The sequence below is a fragment of the Crocuta crocuta genome, unplaced genomic scaffold, assembly GCF_008692635.1.
Source record: "Crocuta crocuta isolate KB4526 unplaced genomic scaffold, BGI_CrCroc_1.0 scaffold175, whole genome shotgun sequence".
Classification (NCBI taxonomy): Eukaryota; Metazoa; Chordata; class Mammalia; order Carnivora; family Hyaenidae; genus Crocuta; species Crocuta crocuta.
The window spans coordinates 602,236-624,353 of NW_027530988.1; the positions used below are offsets into that span (position 1 = coordinate 602,236).

The window sequence follows — 22,118 nt, forward strand, 5'->3', positions numbered from 1 at the left end:
GTCTCCGCCCCCCCCCGCCGCTGCCGCCGGCCGAGCTCTTTGTGACACTTTGTTTGGGACGCAGAGAGGGAAGCACCCCCCATCCTCTCCCCTCCCCCACCCCCGCTCCGGGAGAGTTTGGGTCCCTTCCCCCTCTTCCATCAGCCCTACCTGGGCCGGGGGGCGCTCATCCACTCTGGCTCCCGGCTCGGCCGCCCTGCACCCCCAGGCCCCTCGCGCCCTGCCTTCGGGCCCCTACAAAGANGGGTGGGACGCACAGACGATTCCAACGGGAGACTGGAAGAGATTTTGAAAGGTCATCTCGTCCTTCCCCCAGCCTCCAAGCCGGACTGCCCCTCCCACCCTAAACCCGGACATACCAGGGAAGGAGTTGGCTCTGCCGCTCTTTCTGCCCCAACATGCACAGACTCGGGAAGTTCTTCCTGGGGTTTTATCTCAAAGCCTCTCCCTTACAATTTCTGTCTCTCTTTTTGGGGAGGAGGAGGAGGGGCGATTATAGAGATAGTTAATGTCTGCCGTATAAGAAACATTATTAAAGTTACTCTTCGGTCCTTTCTGTTCTTGATAAACAATTCCTGCTTCTTCCTCTCGAATTCTGTTTTCCATTCCTTAAGTCACATTAATGGCTCTTCAATACAACAAATATTTACTGATTGCTTACTAAGTGCCAGGCACTATGCTCAGCACTGTGGGGGATGAACAGATGAAGGGGTTGTGGTACCCTCCCATGAGCAGATTGTAATCTAGACGGGGGCTACACATTTTAAGTAGTATACTCAGATTTTATCAATATTTACAGAATGCCTGTTCACATATTTAATTGTGTAGAATCCTTACAGTAACACTCTGAAGTATAATCAGCCTGCATTTACAGGTAAGGAAAATGAAGCTGAAGAGTCTCTTTCCACTGGCCTACCAGCTCAGGGATCCTCAGAGCAAACCTAACATTTCAAATTCTGTCAGGCCATTGCTACCAAATAAAATTAATGCACATGATGACTGAGGAGGGAGTAGACACGCAACTTCTCTGAATCCCTTTAAATGTGATTCCCATTCCACCGAAAGAAAAGTGGACACAATGTTTCCGTGAGTGTTGGACCAGCACTAAGTAGGACAGAAGTGGCTTACAAAGGGCCACTTGCCACCCAGGACCCTGCGTCTCAGTACTAACTCCCAGAAGTCTTCTGGCACAGTGTTCTACCATCAGTAATAATAACCACTAACAACTGTTGAGCACTTACGTGCCAGGTACTGAGCTGAGTTAGTTCTTTGCATTTTCATTTTAATACTCAAGGCAACCCCTTGAGTATTGTATTGAGATCAGTATTATTAACTTCCCTTTATAAATAAGGAAACAGATTAAGTAATTTGCCCAAGGTCACCCTGGTAGATCTGGGATTTGAACATAGGTTTGGTTTTCTTCAGATCTAAGGCTCTGCACCAAGATGTGCCTTTCCTATTTTTGATCCATAGAGTATATATTTGGGGCTAGCTGGTTCTGCTTCTCACTGTAGAAATAAATGTCCCCAGCTTAGCTTCTGGATAAGCTTTTAGTATACAGGCATCAGGCACATCAGTGTGACCTGATCACACCACTGATGGTTATTAAGTGCCCACCGTGAATCAACAACCTCTCATAGCCATATCATTAGTCCCCTTTTTATCACTCAGGTTGAACAAAGTGAGGTTCAGATAGGTAGAATAATGTATCCAAGTTCACACAGCTGGGAGTGTCAGAGCTGAGATTCTAGTCCAGGTAACTGACTGCAAGGCAACTTCTATCTCTCAAAAATAATCATCAGTAGGAGTGCCTGGGTGGATCAATCCGTTGAGCATCCAACTCTTGGTTTTGGCTCAGGTCATGATCCCAGGGTCATGGTATCGAGCCCCGCGTTGGGCTCCACTCTGACATCACGGAGCCTGATTGGGATTCTTTCTCTCTCCCTCTCTGCCCTCCCTTGCTTGCACTCATTCTTGCATGCTTTCTCTCTCAAAATAAATAAATAAATTTTAAAATTAACTTTAAAAAATATTCATTGGTGTCCTTCCCAAAACTGACCATTTGGGGACCATCTTCTATACATATTTAGCTGTAAGTGAACACTGAGTCAGAAACAACCCCCACTATAAGTAGGGATCCCCATCTACTTAGTGTCCTATCCAGAGTAAATCCTTCAAGAAAGAAATGAGAGAGGAGAAACTGTCCAGAAAGTGAGAGACAGAAAGCCAGGAGAATTAAACCTTGCCTGATCTTGAGACAAATCTGCAACTGGTAATGATAGGGGACCAAACCAGACAGTAATATGGGATTTCCCTAGGGAATAGCAAGTAATTTGAAGAGGAAGCAAAAAAAAAAGGGGGGGGGCTGAGTGGGAGGGAGGAAGATTAGATGGAAATGTGGGAAAACGGGGGCCCAGGGTGGTAGTGTCCATGGGGATGAGGTGAACAATCAGAGGACAATTCAGGGTGGGAAGAGAGAGGGGCAACAGGAAAGAGGGACAGAGCAAGACAGGGCTGGGTCTTATGGAATGAACTGAGGCTGGGTTTTCCCCATGGCCACTCCCTGGATCCTTAGGCCTTCGTGGGAACCTTTGCCCCACCGCACCCAGGCCTGACCGCCTGTCTCTGCCAGCACAAGTTTATTGTCTACTCAAAGCTACGAGATCCTGCTAGGAGCTCCAGGCCCAGCTGGGTCCCATCTCCTTGGAGTAGCTCCTTCAGACTCGGTAGGTGTGAGGCCCTGAGGCTCAACTCCCTGGATATTGGAAGTGGGCAGAGGGACAGCTCAAAGAGATGTTGCTGCATGTGCTATCTCCTGATAGGTGCCATAATGCATTTCTTCCAGCATAGGAAGCACTGAATCCAGTGGTCAAGGGAGCCATGGAGGAGAGAGCGGCTCAGCGGGAGCAAGAGAGACCCAGTGTTCGTCTGGAAAAGCTACAGCACTGGGCAAGGCACAGGCAGAGTGGGCACCTGTTGGTGCTGGCGGTGAGGCCAGGCAGCCCCGCCCCAAGCTTTACCATGTCCGCTTGTAATCCCAATTCAATTCTGTCCGTGTTTAGGGAGCACCAACCATGTGCCTGAAACTGTGCTAGGCTCTGAGTGGGAGGAGGGTGGAGAAGGCATAGAATAATGAAGCAAGACCCTTAATCTCTAACTAGCTTCCATCATGTGGGGAAAACACATAGGTAAGTAACTAAAATTGGGCATCAGGCAGAAAAAATTAAACAATATCCCATTCCTTTACTTGCCCTTGATTGACCACTTTCTGCCAATATGCATTCCTCCCGATTGCTGATCCCCTTCAACTACCCTGTGTCCGGCCTCCAGGTGAGCCAGCTATGGCTGGCTGTGGCTGTGATGCCCTTTGCTGTCTCCGTTGCCTGCCTGAACTCTGCTTGTCACATGGCCACAGGGCTGCCACTTGTGCCTGGAGCTTTGGTAAGAACCACCACAAGGAAGGGTGGAAGGAAGGTCCTTGAAGCCCCTCCCTAATGGGGCCAGAACTCAACACTTGCCTTTCTCACCATTCAGGGTCTCCTCACTGGGATGGTTACCCTTGAGCTGCGCAGATCACCCCGCCTCTGGAAGGTGAGAGGGGTAGAGAATACAGCATTCTTCTCCCACAGCCCCCCCCACCCCAAACACACACACACACACACACCACCACCACTCAGCCCACAAAGTGGCTAAATGCTGACTAATCTTGTCAGTTCTCTGCCGCTGATTGGCCTAAAAGACTGAGGAGGGAAAGCAAGAAAGTCAGAGAGCTGATGGCCCTGTTTGCAGGTGGAGGAGTAGGAGCTGAGTTTTGTTTGGGGTCTAGCCTGTAGGTGGGGCTTCGGATTGCAATGAGTCCCCTAGGCTGGGCAGGGCTGAGCTGGCTCCCTGGCAGGTGCAGGCCATGATGATACTCAACATCTTCAATCTGATCTTGGGCTTCATCGTGGTGGTGATCGAGGTGATGAAGACAGCCTTGGGGCCTGCCCCAGCTGCCCCCTCCCAGGTATGGGTGAATAAAGGAGAAGGTGGGAGGATGAGGAGGCAAGAGGAGACGGAGAGGGAAAGGGGCAGGGGCAAACAGGTGCTGGGTTCCCTGTAGCATGCTCAGCCCTGTCTACCTGCAGCTGGCTGGCTTGCTGGTGGTGGAGCTCAGCGCTGAGGCCTTCACCTTAGGGGGAGTGCTCTTCTCAGCACACTCCCTGTTCCTGCTGAGCCAGAGGAAGCCAGGATGCTGCAGGACCCAGAATCTGCACTACCAGGAGCTACAGGAGGTATTCCGGGCTTGGAGGAAAGTATGGAGCAGTTAGCTAGCAGCTGATTTTTTCACTGGCTATCGCTGTCAGCGACACTTAAGGGAAAACCGTGGGGTGGGTGGAGTGGAGAGGGAGAAGGGGTTGTAGGCAGAAACTGATTGGTTTTCTGGTTTTAGACATTTCGCTGGTAGTGGTGGGTAAAAAGGAGCTGGGTTTCTAAATGGGTGGGACTAGATATGTGAGCCAGCATTAGGAAGCTTTCTAAAAGGAAGAACTATTGGAACAGGAAAAAAGTGGAAGAAAAGGAGGAAGTTGTTTCTGTCTGGGATTCCTCCTTCCTCACCCCTACAGTTTGCTCGCCTCACACCTATCTGACTTTTAGGGTCTCTCTGAGTTGGAGGAAGTTGCTGATTTGGAGAATGGTCCCACGGTGGCTAGCACAGCAAATGGAACAAATGAGTGAGCTGGCGAGGGGGAGGCAGAGAAGTCCTGCTCTGCTGCCGAGCAGGAGCGTTTTCCAGACCCTCCTGCCCCCACTCCACAGAACTCAGAAGCTAGATGGGAGTCCTCTGAGACCTACATGAAATACAGTGGAGTGCCTTCATTCGAATTAGGCCCCTTCGTCTTCCCTTCCTCGCTAGGGGAAGCTATACCTAAACCAGAATATTCCCTCACCTCACTACCCTGAAAAGCTGCCCGCCTGCAGGACATCCTTGAGCCAACTTCAGCTGTACCCTCTTCTCCCTTCCATCCTTCCCCTCCTTCCCCATCGCCTCCCTATACAGCTTCGCATCTGCCTCATCTCACTTATTTCTCTTCTTTTCACATTTCGCAAACCCATACACTCCAAGCCCGGGTTCCCGTATGCGCCCACTCTTGGAAGTCAATCCACGGGTGCTTTAGTTTCCTCCTTCGATCCTGGTCCTTTCTACTCTAGCAAAGACTACAAGTCCCAGGATGCCCCTCTGCCCCGTGGCCTGATGGGAAATAAAGAGCCTTCCCTCCGGGATGGGGGCGCTGTGCATCTGGTGAGTGACGCGAGGCGCTGGAAGTCGGGGCCTAGCCGAGAGTTTCCTAGGACGCGACCACTGGCCCCGGGTGCAGGGAGGAGCCGGGCGGGTTATCCTGCGCGGGGGCGCCGCCGCCCCAGTCACGACAATCGAGAGCTGACTGTGGGTCCACAGCCCTCCCTCTGGCAGCTTCGGGGACGAGCTGGGACTGGGACCTGGCCCTCGGCAAAGCTGGGTTCCCCAAATGTTGGCGCCGCGCCCCCTCCCACAGAGCCCAAATCCAAAGTCCTGAGACTTGGAGCGCGCGCGAGAAAGGGGTTGGAGATGATGAGTCAGAAGCCCAAGGGCCGTCTCGTCTCCCTCCCTCCCTCCGGCCCTCGGTGCTGGACGAGGACAGGCGCGCTGGGCAGACGGGTGGACGGCGCAGGAAGAGGAAAGGACGCGGCGACCTGAGCTAAGATTTTCCCGCCTCTTGCGAGCACGCCGGTGTAACAAGGCCGCGTTGCCGCCACCCTTTCTCTCCAAGGCGGGAGCGGGACTGCGCAGGCTCAGCCTCTCGGCAGCCCCCGCCGACCTTTGATCCCGGCTGCGTCCGGTTGCTGAAGCTCTGGTTGGGCTCAACCCCCAGTGTTTATGACCTTTGCACGTGTGCAAAGATGACAAGCTCAAGTTGGCTTGAGAAAGGCCCAGGAAAACTGGGAGACCCAGTAGCACCAGCCGCTAGAGAAACTAGAAATTGACCACAGCTGGAGTACTAAGAAAACTCACCCCAAATTCACATAGTGCCAGGGATGGGTGTGCGCCTCACACTCATTTTTGTTCCCACTTGAGAAGGCTTCTTTCCCTAGAGAATGCTGCTGCTCCGGACTTAGTCAAGCCCAGGCATCAATGAGGACAGAGCGCAGCCTGGCTGCCTTGCCCTGCCATTGCAGTGATGCCAGCGGCAGAGCTCCTTTCTGTGTGTGACACCTTGGGAGTGGTAACAGTCGCCCTATGACAAGGTTGTGTGAGTACTAGTGGGTGGAGACAGTTCTGGAATTAGGCTCTTCAATGGAGAAAACAAGATCTGGGCCTCCGCCTTCTCCTCCCAGTCTAACCGCCAGAATATTGCAGAGCTTATGTTTGTGTGTGCAAGACTCCGAAAACAATTTTCTTCAAAGTCAAGATGGTGGTGGATGAGGAAATTGGGGGTAAAAAAAAAAAAAAAAGCCAACAATTCACTGTGTCTTCTAGATAGGATCGACAGCTTTTAGTGATAGGATCAGAAGTCTAGGAATTGCATTCTAGTTCTTGGAGAAATTAGCACTGTACAAATGAGCCTTATCAGTCAGGTTAGACTAGGCTAGGCTTCGGTAACAATGTCCCAATTTTTTTCCCCCTAAGTAAGCTCTGTGAGGAGCGTATGGCTGGAACCCACAACCTTGAGATTGAGAGTCAGATGTTCTACCTACTAAGCCAACCAGGTGCCCCCAAAATACCCAAGTCTTAATGGCTTTCAACCACAAGTGTTATTCTCACAGTACATGTCTAGAGTAGACTGGCAGTGAGCTCTGCTCATTATAAGTAACTTAAAGTACCCAAGCTGATGGAGCTCCACCATTTTGAGATCCCACCTAAATCACCAGACTTGAGAGTACCCCATCCCCACCCCTGGGTGAAGTAAGCATAAATTGTTCATGGGCTCCTAAATATTTTTGCCTCAAGAGGACATATACCACTTTCACTCACTTCATTGGCCAAAGCAAGTCAGATAGCCACACCCAACTGGAAGAGGACTAGAAGGGCAATCTTTTCAAATGTCTGGAAGAAGTGAAGCAGAAATATTTCATTAAACAGAAAAATGTTAAATCATTTGTGATTCTTGAACAGCTTAGCAGCTGGAATTCATTCCAGCAATTATGCTTATATCTATCTCATTTTTTTTACATGAACCACTAAATGCATTTTTTTTAAAGATTTTACTTATTTTTTAAGTAATCTCTACCCCAAACAATGGGCTCAAACTGACAACCCCCAGATCAAGAGTCACATGCTCCACCCGCTGACGCAGCCTGGCACTGCTAAATGCAGTTCTTCATGGAAATTTTTCAAAAAATTAATAGGACTGGGAGTCCAGAACTTCAGATTCTGGTTTTGTTGTGCACGTTTGGTGAAGTCAACCTTTCTGAACTATATTTTGCTTACATGGAGATTATAATCATAGCATTTATCGTCTCTGCCTTATTGGAGTATCAAGGCTAAAATAAAATCAAACATGGAAGAATACTTTGAAACTATAAGGCACTTCAGAGGTTGAAAACAAATTGCCTACAGGGATGCAGAGTAGTGTAAAGGAGTGAAATAGATTAAGTATGAGGTAGCAGGGATTGGTGGGAACTGTGGCAAACCAGAGAGCACACATTCTACTTCAAGATATTATCCTCCGGGGCGCCTGGGTGGCTCAGTGGGTTAAGCATTAGACCTGGTTTGAGCTCAGATCATGGTCTCACGGTTCATGTGATAGAGCCCAGCGTCAGGCTCCGCACCGTCAGCAGATTCTCTCTTGTCCTCCTCTGCTCTCTTGCTCTCTCAAGAATAAATAAATATTATATATATTTTAAAAAAAAAGTTCCTTTCCGTTACCCTTACTCCACTCCATCCAATTATTTTTTTTTTAATGTTTTTATTTATTTCTAGGAGAGAGAGAGACAGCATGAGCAGGGGAGGGTCAGAGAGAGAGGGAGTCACAGACTGAAACAGGCTTCAGGCTCTGAGCTGGCAGTCAGCACAGAGCCCGACGTGGGGCTCGAACCCACGAACCGCGAGATCACGACCTAAGCGAAAGTCGGATGCTCAACCGACTAAGCCACCCAGGCGCCCCCACTCCATCCAATTACTGCCATGTGGGACTGTGGGCCTGGTACTGGCATAGTTCCAATTTTCCTATAAAAGTCAGAAATCCTAACTTGTTAAAAGTGAGCTCTTCTGATTTTAAAATGTTGAGGGGCACCTGGGTGGCTCAGTTGGTTAAGCATCTGACTTCAGCTCAGGTCATGATCTCAAGGTCCATGGGTTCAAGTCCCATATAGGGGACTCTGTGCTGACAACTGAGAGCCTGGAGCGTGCTTCAGATTCTGTGTCTCCCTCTCTCCCTGCCCCTCCCCTGCTCACTCTCTGTCTCTCAAATATAAATAAAAGGTTAAAAAATTTTTCTTAATTTTGGGCGCCTGGGTGGCTCAGTCAGTTAAGCAACTGACTTCAGCTCAGGTCGTGATCTCACCGTTTGTGAGTTCGAGACCCGCATCAGGCTCTGAGCCTGGAGCCTGCTTCAGATTCCGTGTGTGTCTCTCTCTCTGACCCTCCCCCTCTCATGCTCTGTCTCTTTCAAAAATAAATAAACATTAAAAATTAAAAAAAATTTTTTTCTTAATTTTAATGTTGAGAACAATTTTTTTAAATTGAGGATCAGATTCAGCCTAGGGTCCTTCAATTTTAGTCTCCTTGTTATTCAAACATATGACAGGAATTCAGGTTTTGGGTTTGCAATACACTTCTTGTAGGCCTTCGAGGCCTCTTTTGAAATTCAGGAGTCTTGGAGACGTTTAACATTGTGTTCTTAACCTTTTTCTATCAATATCTCCCTACGGCATTGGTTCACAGGGAGGGGGCATTTTGTCCAGTAGGAGTTATGTGGCAATGCCTAAAGATATTTTTAGTTGTAAAAACAGGGTGTTGGGGGCCGGTCGGGGGTTAGAATGGAAGGAGCATTAGATGATTAGATGAGAAGTCAGAAGATCAGAGATTTAGTCTCAGTGATACTAATGCCCCTCCCATGTGCATTATTTTCTCCCAGCTGCGAATGAAGACAGTCTGAGACATCCTGTGATCTTCACTATTCTCCCTGACACACTGCCTGTCGCCAGAGCCCCTGGCTGTCACGGGAAAGCTTTCTGCTTTGCTGCAGTGCTTCCCGCAACCACCCTTATCTGCCCCTTCATCACTTTGGCAGCCTCTGTAGAAGTCACTCATATTTTACTTGAATTACTGCCTATTGGAACTTCACAGAAAGAAGTGACTGTGACAAGGTTCCTGCTGACGTCAGTTTTTCAAGGCCTTGACCCCTATCCCTTGCTTTAAACAGTGGAGAAATGCCCCATTCACATGTAGCTTCATATGCAGCTGAATTCTGTGGTGGTTGGGAGATCCTCCGTGCTGATGAATTTTGCCCTCATTTCTTTGCAATTCAGTCATTTATTCTGGCCTTGAATACAAGATTATAGACAACAGACGGTATCACCCAAATCAAATATCTGCTTTTGCAAACGGCTTGGGTTTCTGTCCTGGGCTGTGTCCTCTGCTGCCATCTCGCGGCCTCTTGGCTGCTCGGGTCGAGGTCTCACAAAGAGCCTTCCCGCAAGTTAATGGCGTGTGTCAGGGGCTCAGTGGAGAAAGAACCTCTTCTGGCGGCGGGACGCTCCCCAGATCCCTCCATCCGTCCCCTGCAGCAGGGCCTCCGAGGCCGGGGCGCCGCGGCCTGGCGCGGAACCTGGACGCGGCAAGCAGGCGGGAGACGCAGGGCCCTTCCGCGTCCTCGTCACGCGGGCCTGCCCCTGTGTCTGGACTTGCGGGCCTTGCCTCCCTCTGCCGGCCTGGACTTGAGCCACGGGCATCCTTAAACTCAACCACCCAGGAGTAACGGGAGCCCACCTGGCCGGGCTGGCCGGATGAGTGCTCCGCAGCCTCTTGGCCTCTGCCATCCCGGGGCTGGGATGTTCCAAAATCTCGGCGAGGAGAGATTACCCCGTTAGGTTTCTGGATTTCTTTTTCTTGGCTAGGCCCATTCGGTGTTGCTTTGTGTCTGCGCGCTTCATCTTGGCTTGCCCAGGCCATGCTCCCTCAAGTTCGGTATTTGATAGGTTTGAGCTGGACAGTTGGCAGTGTGGTCAGTGGAAGGCAACGTTTCCTATAAATATGATAGGATCTGTGCCCTGTACTGATCAAAGGCCCCTCTCTAAGAGGGTACAGGGAATCTGGGCTACTTGCTACTTGTGACTGAGCAAGTGACTCTGCAAGAGGGGAAGGCAGAAAACATTTTCAGTTGGTGCAGGGTTTTTTTTTTTCCTCATGATAATACTGTGTTAAAAACAGTCCAGTTGTTAAATGTGTAGAACTGTCCCTCGGTTATCAGCCCCTCCCGTGTGTTCACCTTTTATGGGGAGCCCTGATTGTACCACAACCCCATTAGCCCTAACCCCAGAAGGGGAGGAAGAAGAGAACACCCTTGGTGTTTATTTTAACCAACTTTCCCCCAGTATAAAAATTCCGGGGGAAGGGCCTGCTTGTATAATTTCCTAGGACCTCAGGCTGGATGGCTTCCTACAAAGCCTGTGTGTATTGCTTCTCTTGAAAATTCAGATGCTCTTTACTCAATGAGAGTTGTCTTCTGTTTCTTTTGTTTTTCCTTCTTCGTGTATATTTTTTCTGCCTTATTGGATTTATATTTTATATTGCATGTTATTCTTGAGTCTACTTATCATCTGAATCTTTGGTTTATTTTTATCAGAAACTTTTCCTATGTTCTGTCCAAAATTAACAAGTTGTCTTTGTTGATTCTTGACTATTTTACTTTGCCTTATAAAGTTTTCTTGTTTGGGGGTGCCTGGGTGGCTCAGTCAATTAAGTGTCTGACTTTGGCTCAGGTCATGATCTCATGGTTCATGAGTTCAAGCCCCTCATTGGCCTCTCTGCTGTCAGCACAGAGCCTGCTTTGGATCCTCTATGTCCCTCTCTCTCTGCCCCTCCCCCACTTGTGCTCTCAATCTCTCTCAAAAAATAAATAAAATCAACAAACAAAAAGTTGTCATATTTAAAATGTTTTTCCCCAAGTCCCCAAGATATAATTTAATTTATCTTGCTTATTTATAGTTACTTGTTCCCTTCATGAATAAAGAAAATGCTATATACCCACACTTATGCTTTAAAGCTAGAAGACTTAAAATTATGACCTAGGAGAAACAAGATTGAGGTCTTTCTAAATCTCAAAGATAATTGTGAAGAAGAGAAACTGTTCTTTGGGAACCTAAGAAGCAAAGCTGGGTCCAATGGTTACTTATTATAGAGAGGCCAATTTTAGACCAAAAAAAGAGAAAAAAGCTGAACACCTTTTCAAAAATGAGCTGCTTTGAAATTGGCTCTCAATCTCTGGATATGGTAGAGGTATTCTGCGCTATGTACTTCTGCACTAATAGAGTGCATTCAAGTATCAGCTGAGAGGCACTTGGGTGGCTCAGTTGATTGAACATCTGACTCTTGATTTCAGTTCAGTTCATGATCCCAGGCTTGTGGGACTGAGCCTTGAATTGGGCTCCACACTAAGTGTGAAGCTTGCTTGGGATTCTCTCTTCTTTTCTCTCTGCCCCTCTTCCCTGCTCATGCTCTGTGTCTCAAAATAAATAAATAAACATTAAAAAAATATATCAGTTGAATGATTAGAACAAATGAACTTTGGGGCGCCTGGATGGCTCAGTCAGTTAAATGTCCAGCTTTAACTCAGGTCATGATCTCACGGTTCTCGAGTTTGAGCCCTGACAGCTCAGAGCCTGGAACCTGCTTCAATTCTGTGTCTCCCTCTCTCCCTGCCCCTCCCTCACTCGCACTTTGTCTCTATCTCTCAAAAATAAATAAACATTAAAAAAAAAAAAAAGAACAGATGACCTTTAATTTCTTTCACAACAGTAGGATTTGGTTTTTCACCAGTGGTGATGTTTTTTAATTGACCCATCCATCCTCTCTAATTTAAATGACTGGCCTTGGGCAAAATTGTTAAGTAAGGTGTAAAGTATTCCTCTAGTCTTTAGAACAGAGTTTATCAACCCGGCTACTGACATTTGGACCAGATAACTCTGTTGTGAAAGGCTGTCCCGGGGAATGTAGAATGCTTAGCAGCAGCCCTGACCTCTAACCACTAGATACCAATAGCACCCCTCCCCCGCAGTTGTGACAATTAAAACTGTCTCAGACATTGCCAATGTCCCCTGGGGAGCAAAACAATCTCCTCCTTGAAAAACAATGCCTTAGAGAGATATAAGAAAGATTTCAAGAACTTAATGTCTAACTTCTCCAAGATTCTTATACTGAAAAAGAAGAAAGCCGCAAAGACCTATAAGAACCATATTGCACATCCCACGTCTGCATTCCTACACCGACTGTCTGCCTCTTATTCCTCCTCTGAATTTTCTTTTTTTTTTAATGTTTTATTTATTTTTAAGAGAGAGAGAGACAGTGCGAGCAGGAGAGGGACAGAAAGAGATGGAGACACAGAATATAAAGAGAGGCTCCAGGCTCTGAGCTGTCAGCACAGAGCCTGACGCGGGGCTTGAACCCACAAACTGTGAGATCATGACCTGAGCCGAAGCCGGACGCTTAACTGACGGAGCCACCCAGGCACCCCCCTCCTCTGAATTTTCTATCTTAACTGATATTTTCATTTGGTTACACAAGCTGAATGCTAACCTCCTCTCCCTCATTTCCTATAGCCAAATGCTCCCCATGTTCTACAGATTCTCCTCCTGCTCTTGATTCAGTTCTCTCCATCACCACTGCCCCACATCAGGCCCTCACTGTCCATCACCTAGACCACTGAAAAAGCTTTGTAAAGTTTCTATGCCTCCAGGCTTGTCCTTCTCCTATACATCTTCCCTGTAGCCACATAAATGTGACTACATGGCTTCCCTGCTTCAAAGCTCTTCAGTCATCTCCATCACTTATAAGATCAAATCCAAGTTTATTTATTTTGTTATTTTTTTCAAATGTTTTATTTATTTCTAGGAGAGAGAGAGAGAGACAGCGTGAGCAGGGGAGGGTCAGAGAGAGAGGGAGTCACAGACTGAAACAGGCTCCAGGCTCTGAGCTGGCAGTCGGCACAGAGCCTGACGCGGGGCTCGAACCCATGAACTGCAAGATCATGACCTAAGCGAAAGTCGGACGCTTAACCGACTAAGCCACCCAGGCGCCCCTATTTTGTTATTTTTTTAATGTTTATTTAAATGTTTACTTACTTATTTGGAGAGAGCAAGAGAGCAAGTGGGAGAGCAGGAAACAGAGAATCCCAAGCAGGCTCCTCACTGTCAGGGCAGAGCCCCACGTGGGGCTTGATCTCACAAACTGTGAGCTGATGACCTGAGCTAAAATCAAGAGCCAGATGCTCAACCCATTGAGCCACCCAGATGTACCATGTCCAAGTTTTTAAAAATGATACAATGACCCCTATGACCTGGCCCCTGCCTGCCTTTCCAGTGCCATCTCCCACATCCTCTCCCTTCACTCTTCAGTGACAGCAATCTGAGGAAGGTGGCATTGGCATGCAGCCTTAACATTTAAAAAAAAATTATTAATGTGTATGATAGACATTTCCACCCTATCTTTGCACTTCACCCTCTCACTCTTTTATTTATTTATTTAATTTTAATTTAATTTTTTTTATTTTTAGAGAGAGAGCATGCACCCAGGTGGGGAGGGGACAGAGAGAGAGCGGAGAGAGATAATCCCAAGCAGGCTCTATGCTGTTAACCCAGGACCTGACTCGGGGCTCGATCTCACAAACCATGAGATCACAACCTGAGCTGAGATCAAGAATCAGACACTTAACTGACTGCCACCCAGGTGCCCCTTGGCCTCTCACTCTTTATTTTCTTTTTGATTAGAAGGATGATGATGATGATGACAATGACAGTATTGACCTAGTGATGGGCTACAGGGCGGGGGTCAGTGCTGTTTGTTGCAGACGTTACTGAGAAGTCAAAACAATTAAAACACTAGTAGGGGGGCACCTGGCTAGTTCGGCCGGTAGAACTGGTGACTCTTGATCTCAGGGCTGTGAGTTCAGTCCCCACATTGGGCATAGAGATTACCTAATAAAAAATAAATAAGAGAGAGCAGGACCTGTGGTTTGTGAGCAGGCACCTTCGTTTCATGCGGGACCAAAAAGTGATTTATTTATTTATTTATTTATTTAAAGCGTTTTTTTTTTAATATTTTTATTTATTTCTAGGAGAGAGAGAGAGACAGCGTGAGCAGGGGAGGGGCAGAGAGAGAGGGAGACACAGACTCTGAAATAACCTCCAGGCTCTGAGCTGGAAGTCAGCACAGAGCCTGACGCGGGGCTTGAACCCACGAACCGCGAGATCATGACCTAAGCGAAAGTCGGACGCTCAACCGACCAAGACACCCAGGCGCCCCAAAAAGTGATTTAAAATTGATGATGTTGAGGAGTGCCTGGGTGGCTCAGTTGGTTAAGCGTCTGATCCTGGCTCAGGTCATGATCTCTCCATTTGTGAGTTCAAGCCCAGAGTCTGAGCCTGACAGCTCAGAGGCTGGAGCCTGCTTTAGATTCTCTTCCCCTCTTCCACTCTTCCACTCTCTCTCCTCTTTCTCAAAAATAAATAAATGTTTTTAAAAATGGGTCATGTTGAGAAGAGCAACAAACTATGTCAACTCAGATGATAATACAAATTCCAAAGTGACCGCTTAGACTAGAACAGGCAATGAGGGTTGGCCGAAGTTCAAGGACCTTGAGGATGAGAGAATGAGGAAAAAGTTGGAGCAGTTTCCCAGACCTCCCCTTGTTTCTCGAGGCTGCGCCCAAAATTCAGTGACCTCAATCATAAGGCCCAAGAATAATAGAAATTTCTTCCATTTTGAACCTTCAGAGAGAATGTCAGGCCTCATCACCCCAATAACACCTGAGTTCCAGATTCATATAATTCATTCTGTGCCCTAGAAATATAACCTAGTCATGAAATCCATAGGAAGCATTAGCTACTTCCAAGTGCCATTTCTTTTTTTCCCCAATGTTTATTCATTTTTGAGAGAGAGAGAGAGAAAAAGAGCACAAGCATGAAGGGGGAGGGGCAGAGAGAAAGGGGGACAGAGGATCCAAAGCGGGCTCTGCACTGACAGCAGTGAGCCAGAGGCAGGACTGGAATTCACACACCGAGAGATCATGACCTGAGCCAAAGTCAGATGCTTAATCGACTGAGCCACCCAGTCGCCTTTCAAGTGTTATTTCTTGCTGTGCAATTAGGCCTTTCTGGAGATTTCAGTACAGCAAACTGTATATGATGTACATGTACATATGATGTATATATGATATATATGATGTATATACAGTATGTGACCTACATACATTAACATTAACCCTTGGAAGCAAACACTATTATCCCCATTTTACAAATAAACTATTATTAAAGTAAATTCATGACTCACTTCATATTTTATTGAGAAAATAGAAAAATCCAGTTGAAAACTACTTCCTCTTCCTCACCAAAGCTACCAAACTGCCTGGGCCTATACCTGTCTGTCTTCTCTCCTTATAATGGATGAACTATTCTCACTACCATCTAAGCCCAATCCCCTCACCTGTGTACTGGACTCCAATCCCTTTTCCTTCCTCACATGCTTTGTTCCTCTAATTATACCGTCTCTCTTCTGCATCATCAATTTCTTCCTCTGTATAATTATTCCTGTCAGCCTACAAATATGTTATAGTATCCCCTTTTTTTATAACTTTGTTTCTGTAGGGTCACTGCCTCTTTTCTTTGCTCTCCTATGTCAGTGTGAATTAGGCTTACTAACGTATAACAGAAAACCTAAATTAGAGTCATATATAAGATAAGATTTGGAGCGCCTGGTTCAGTCGGTTAAGTGTCCAACTCATGATTTTGGTCATGATATCACAGTTTGTGGGATCGAGTCCCATGTTGGGCTCTGTGCAGACAACATGGAGCCTGTTTGGGATTCTCCCTCGCCCTCTCTCTCTGCCTCTCCCCTGTTCTCACATACACATACACACACACTCTCTCTTAAAATTAATAAATATATTTTTTTAAAGATAAGTGTTGTTTTCCTTGGAGGCTCAGAGGTGCATATTATGGTTCCATATTCTCACTAGGGACCCAGGGACCCTTTGACATCCTGCTCTGCTATCTTTAGCACAAAACTCCCATTCTCAGGTTCATATCATGACCCAATAGAGCTACAGTAGCATCAGGCAGTTTATCTACATTCCAAGCAAGAAAAAAGAGAAAGTTGGAGGGAGGGGAAAAGAAAGTAAAGCCCAGGCTTTTCTCCACACTACTATATGAAAATGCCTTTGTCAAGTTCACTAATTATTTCTATCTTTTCATATCTTCTATTACATTTTCTGTTCCCAGCTTACTGAACTCTCAGCAACATGTTGACATACTGATCTCTCCTTACTTTTGAAACAATGCTTTCATCTGGCATCAGAGACTCCACTTTCTCCTGGTTTCCTTATATTTCACTGGCTACGTCTTCCTCATTTCCTCTGCTGGATCTTCCTTCTTTTCCCAATATCTAAATATCAGTTTTCTCAGGCTTCATTTCATGGTCATCTGCCTTATATATATGATTTCCCTAATGATCCCATCCAGTCCTATGACTTTAAATACTCTATTTGCTGAGTAAGAGCCTAAGTGTCCATTGATGGATGAATGGATAAAGAAGATGTGGTATGTAGATATATACACATATACATGTATAAAGAAGATGTGGTATGTGTATATATATGTATATGTGTGTGTGTGTGTGTGTGTGTGTGTATTTATTTTTTTGCAACTACGTGGGTGGAAGTAGAGGGTATTATGCTAAGCTTAATTAGTCAGTCAGAGAAAGACAAATATCAATCACTTCACTCATATGAGGACTTTAAGACACAGAACAGATGAACTTAAGGGAAGGGAAGCAAAAATAATATAAAAACAGGGAGGAGGACAAAAACATAAGAGACTCTTAAATATGGAGAACAGAGGGTTACTGGAGGGGTTGTGGGAGGGAGGATGGGTTAAATGGATAAGGGACATTAAGGAATATACTCCTGAAATCATTGTTGCACTATATGCTAACTAACTTGAATGTAAATTTTAAAAAATTAAAAAAAAAGAAAATTATTTTACCGAAGAAGAAGAAGAAGAAGAAGAAGAAGAAGAAGAAGAAGAAGAAGAAGAAGAAGAAGAAGAAGAAGGGGAAGAAGAAGAAGGAAGGATGCTGCAGTTTGTCAGATATTTTCTCTGCATCTATTGGGAGGATCATGTGGTTCTTGTCCTTTCTTTCATTGATATGATGAATCACATTGATTGTTTTGAGATATTGAAACAGCCCTGCATCCCAGGTATAAATCTCACTTGGTCATGGTGAATAATTTTTTAATGTATTGTTGGATCTGGTTGGCTAATACCTTGTTGAGGATTTTTCATCCATATTCATCAGGGAAAATGGTCTACAGTTCTCCTTTTTAGTGGGGTCTTTGGTTTTGGAATCAAGGTAATGCTGGCTTCATAGAAAGAGTTTGGAAGTTTTCCTTCCATTTCTATTTTTTGGAACAGCTTCAAGAGAATAGGTGTTAACTCTTCCTTAAATGTTTAGTAGAATTCCCCTGGAAAACCATCTGGGCCTGGACTCTGTTTTTTTGGGAGATTAAAAAAAATGTTTTTATATAGTTTATTTATTTTTTTGAGACAGAAGGAGACAGAGCATGAGTGGGGGAGGGGCAGATAGAGAGGGAGACACAGAATCTGAAACAGGCTCCAGGCTCTGAGCTGTCAGCACATGCCTGATGTGGGTCTTGAACCCACAAACTGTGAAATCTGACCTGAGCTGAAGTTGGGCGCTTAACTGACTGAGCCACCCAGGTGCCCCTGGGAGAATTTTGACAATTAATTTCATTTCTTTACTGGCTATGTGTCTGTTCAAATTTTCTATTTTTTCCTGTTTCAGTTTTGGTAGTTTATATGTTTGTAGGAATTTGTCCATTGCTTCCAGATTGCCCATTTTATTGGCATATAATTGCTCATAATGTTCTCTTATTATTGTTTTTATTTCTGCTGTGTTGATTGTGATCTCTCCTCTTTCATTCTTGAATTTATTTATTTGGGTCTTTTCTGTTTTCTTTTTGATCAAACTGTCTAGGGGTTTATCAGTTTTGTTAATTCTTTCAAAGAACCAGCTCTGGTTTCATAGATCTGTTCTACTGTTCTTTTGGTTTTGATAGAATTGACTTCTACTCTAATCGTTATTATTTCCTGTCTTCTGCTGGTTTGGGGTTTTATTTGTTGTTCTTTTTCCAGCCTTTAAGGTGTAAGGTTAGGTTGTGCATCTGAGACCTTTCTTCCTTCTTTAGGAAAGCCTGGGTTGCTATATACTTTCCTCTTATGATCACCTTTGCTGTATCCCAGAGGTATTGGGCTGTGGTATTATTTTCATTGGCTTCCATATACTTTTTAACTTCCTCTTTAACTTCTTGGTTAGCCCATTTATTCTTTAGTCTCCAAGTATTTGTTACCTTCCCAAAGTTTTTCTTGTGGTTGATTTCAAGTTTCATAGTGTTGTGATCTGAAAATATGCATTGTGATCTCCATCTTTTTACATTTGTTGAGGGCCGATTTGTGTCCCAGTATGTGATCTATTCTGGAGAACATTCCATGTGCACTGAAGAAGAATGTATATTCAGCTGCTTTAGGATGAAATGTTCTGAATATATCTGTTAAGTCTATTTGGTCCAGTGTGTCATTCAAAGACATTGTTTCCTTGTTTATTTTCTGATTAGATGATCTCTCCATTGCTGTAAGTGGGGTGTTGAAAACCCCTACTATTATAGCATTATTATCAATGAGTTTCTTTATGTTTGTGATTGATTTATATATTTGGGTGCTCTCATATTTGGAGCATAAATGTTTACAATTGTTAGGTCTTGGTGGATAGACACTTTAATTATGATATAATGCCCTTCTTCATCTCTTGTTACAGTATTTATTTTAGAGTCTAGATTGTCTGATATAAGTATTGGTAGTCCGGCTTTCTTTCGGCGACCATTATTGGCATGATAGATGGTTCTCCATCTCCTTACTTTCAAGCTGAAGGTGTCTTTAGGTTTGAAGTGGGTCTCTTGTAAACAGCATATAGATGGATATTGTTTTCTTATCCATTCTGTTACCCTGTGTCCTTTGATTGGAGCATTTAGTCCATTGATGTTTAGAGTGAGTACCAAAAGTTATGAATTTATTGCCATTATGTTTCTTGTAGAGTTGGAGTATCTGGTGGTGTTCTCTGGTCCTTTCTAGTCTTTGTTGCTTTTTGTATTTATTTATTAGTTAGTTAGTTTTGTCTCCCCTCAGAGAGTTCCTCTTAAAATTGCTTGCAGAGCTGGTTTAGTGGTCATGAACTCCTTTTTGTTTTTCTGGGAAACTTTTAATCTCTCCTTCTATTTTGAATGACAGCCTTGTTGGACAAAGAATTCTTGGCTGCATATTTTTCCAATTCAGCATATTGAATATATTCTGTCACTCCTTTCTGGCCTGCCAAGTTTCTGTGGATAGGTCTGCTGCAAACCTGATCTGTCTTCCCTTATAGGTTAAGGACTTTTTATCTGTTGCTGCTTTCATGATTCTTTCCTTGACTTAATATTTCGTGAATTTGACTGTGATATGTCTTGTTGATGGTTGGATTTTGTTGAATCTAGTGGAGGTCCTCTGTGCTTCCTAGAGTTTGATGTCTGTGTCTTTTTCCAGGTTAGGAAAGAGTCCCACTATGATTTTCTCACATAACCCTTCTATCCCTTTTTTCTCTCTCTTCATCTTCTGGGACCCCTATGATTCTGATGTTCCTTTTTAATGAGTCACTGATTTCTCTGATTCTTAAACTGTGCTCTTTTGCCTTAGTCTCCCTCTTTTTTTCTGCTTCGTTATTCTCCATAAGTTTCTCCTCTATATCGCTGATTCTCTGCTCTACATCCTCCATTCTTACCACCGTGGCATCCATTTGAGATTGCAGCTCAGTTATAGCATTTTTTATTTCATCCTGACTAGCTTTTACTTCTTTTATCTCTGCAGAAAGGAATTCTAATCTATTTATGATCCCAGCTAGTATTCTTATTATTGTGATTCTAATTTCTGGTTCAGACATCTTGCTTGTATTATGTTGGTTACGTCCCTGACTGTCGTTTCTTCCTGCTCTTTCTTTTGGGGTGAATTTCTTCATTTCATCATTTTGAAGGAAGAAAAGGAATTAATGAGGTAAAAAAACATTTTAATTAAAAATTCAAAGTAACACACCCACGCAAATCAAATAAATGATGCTAGATCCTAGGTGTGTTTTGGTCTGGGTGTTGGAAGGAGCTTGATAGATTAGAGAAAAAAGGGAAAAAGAAAAAAAAGGAAAACGCTTGAAAATTTGAAAAAATGAATACAATGAAATAGAATAAAATGAAATGATGGAAATAAAATAGAATTTGAAAATTTTACCAAAAAAGTAAAAAATATAGTAGAAAAAATGAAGAAAATAATTTTAAGAAAAACTGAAAATAAAAAATAATTTTTTCCTTTTTGTATTCAAGAAAAATAAATGAAAAAGAAAAAAACTGAATAGGTGGACCAGTGAACAGACTGAAATATGATTGAAATTACATCGTTTTCCCCTACAAGTCAAACCATGAAGCACTTTAGAGTCGGTAAACTGAGCAGGTGGAGAGACTTGTGGTTGTCCCTGAAGATGAGCAGGTGGAGAGACTTGTGAGGTTCCTGAAGAGCCAGGTTGGCCCAGTTGGGTAGGGCTTAGTGTAAAAGCTTCATTCTCCACTAGATGGCGCTGCTTAGTTTATTGAGGTGAATTGCTGTGGTGCTTGTAGGTGTGTGTGCACATGCGCGGGAGGGGTGAAAATGGCGCCATCCAGCTACCTAGAACTTTGTTCTCCCCAAACAGCAATCACGCACCCATCCTTTGTCTCTGGCTTCTGTCGCTCCCCTCTTCTACGCTGTTGGTGACCAACCCTTCAGGTTGCCAGGGAGCACCTCCCTCTCAGTTTCATGTCTGATGCGGCTGTTTTTCCTCACTCCTTACTTCTGAGGGACTCAGCTTTGACCCGTTCTGCCTCTCTGCGGGAGGGTCTCACCGAGCAATGGCCAGGTGCCGGCTGCATCCAGGAACGTTCGCAGGACCGTGCTGCTACTGATGCCCAGAGACTGCTGCTGGGCGCCAGCCCGCCCCAGAAAAAGTTCACGTGATTGTGTAGCAGCAGCGTTTCAGGGATCGTGGAAAACCACAACAGACAGCTGGCACCAGGCTTCACCCTTAAGGAACTTGTTCCAGCCCCAGTGAATGTGGTGGTTCTCTGGGGTCTGCTGGGATCGGGTGGCCGCTCAGCCTCTACCAGATGTCCTCCAGCAGGGGAACTGCCTCTCCCCGTGTGGCGGGAAGACCCCCCCTGGACTTGACTCTGCTCCTGAGGATTCGCCCTTCTCACCGCCAGGTATTTATACTCTGTGGTCCCCGTTGTTTATAGGGGGAATGGAATTTAATGGAATTTAAACCCTCTCCTTTCCCCTTTTTAGTGAAGTCCCTGCGGCTGTTTCCACTTTTCCACTTTCTCTCCAGCAGCTTTGGTGGGGGGAGGGGTGCTTTTCCCGTGCTCTCCCTGGCGCCCTCTTTCCACAAGTAAAAACAGCTCCCTGCCAGGGCGCCTGGGTGGCTTAGTGCGTTAAGCGTCCGACTTTCGCCTAGGTCATGATCTCGTGGTTCGTGGGTTCGAGCCCCGCGGCGGGCTCTGTGCTGACTGCCAGCTCAGAGCCTGGAGCCAATTTCGGAGTCTGTATCTCCCTCTCTCTCTGACCCTCCCCTGCTCACGCTGTCTCTCTCTCTCACCTAGAAATAACAAACAAAACAAAACCAAAAAAAAAACACCAACAACAGCTCCCTGCCCTCCACGGCTTCCCTCTCCCCCAGTTCACCTCTCCGCGCTGCGTACCTGCTGGCTGAGTTCTGTGGTTCCGGTTGTGCAGTGTGTTAAGCCTCAAATCAGTTTTCT

At 45.4% G+C, this 22,118-nt stretch overlaps 2 protein-coding genes across 2 annotated transcripts in view; one reads left to right on the forward strand and one right to left on the reverse strand.

Annotated features, from left to right (window-relative positions):
* The window catches only part of ZNF219 (zinc finger protein 219), a 7,877-nt gene extending 7,486 nt beyond the window's left edge, over positions 1-391 (reverse strand). The window contains exon 1 of the mRNA XM_077770265.1: positions 360-391. The gene's annotated coding sequence lies outside the window, so the exon portion shown is untranslated. The remainder of the gene's footprint in view (positions 1-359) is intronic.
* Positions 392-2,880: 2,489 nt separating this feature from the next.
* On the forward strand, positions 2,881-21,318 carry TMEM253 (transmembrane protein 253). The gene is made up of 8 exons (XM_077770256.1): positions 2,881-2,988; positions 3,331-3,441; positions 3,535-3,591; positions 3,896-4,006; positions 4,128-4,274; positions 4,639-4,715; positions 5,793-5,876; positions 21,162-21,318. Exons 1-8 carry the CDS (start codon positions 2,881-2,883, stop codon positions 21,316-21,318), a joined length of 852 nt encoding a protein of 283 aa, XP_077626382.1.
* Positions 21,319-22,118: the final 800 nt, after the last annotated feature.

Coding starts and splice junctions, on each gene's coding strand:
- TMEM253 (XM_077770256.1), top strand. CDS start 2,881: ATGGAGGAGAGAGCGGCTCAGCGGGAGCAAGAGAGACCCAGTGTTCGT. Junction 4,716..5,792: donor ACAGCAAATGGAACAAATGA/GTGAGCTGGCGA, acceptor TTTCTCTCCAAG/GCGGGAGCGGGACTGCGCAG. Junction 5,877..21,161: donor GTCCGGTTGCTGAAGCTCTG/GTTGGGCTCAAC, acceptor CTTACTTCTGAG/GGACTCAGCTTTGACCCGTT.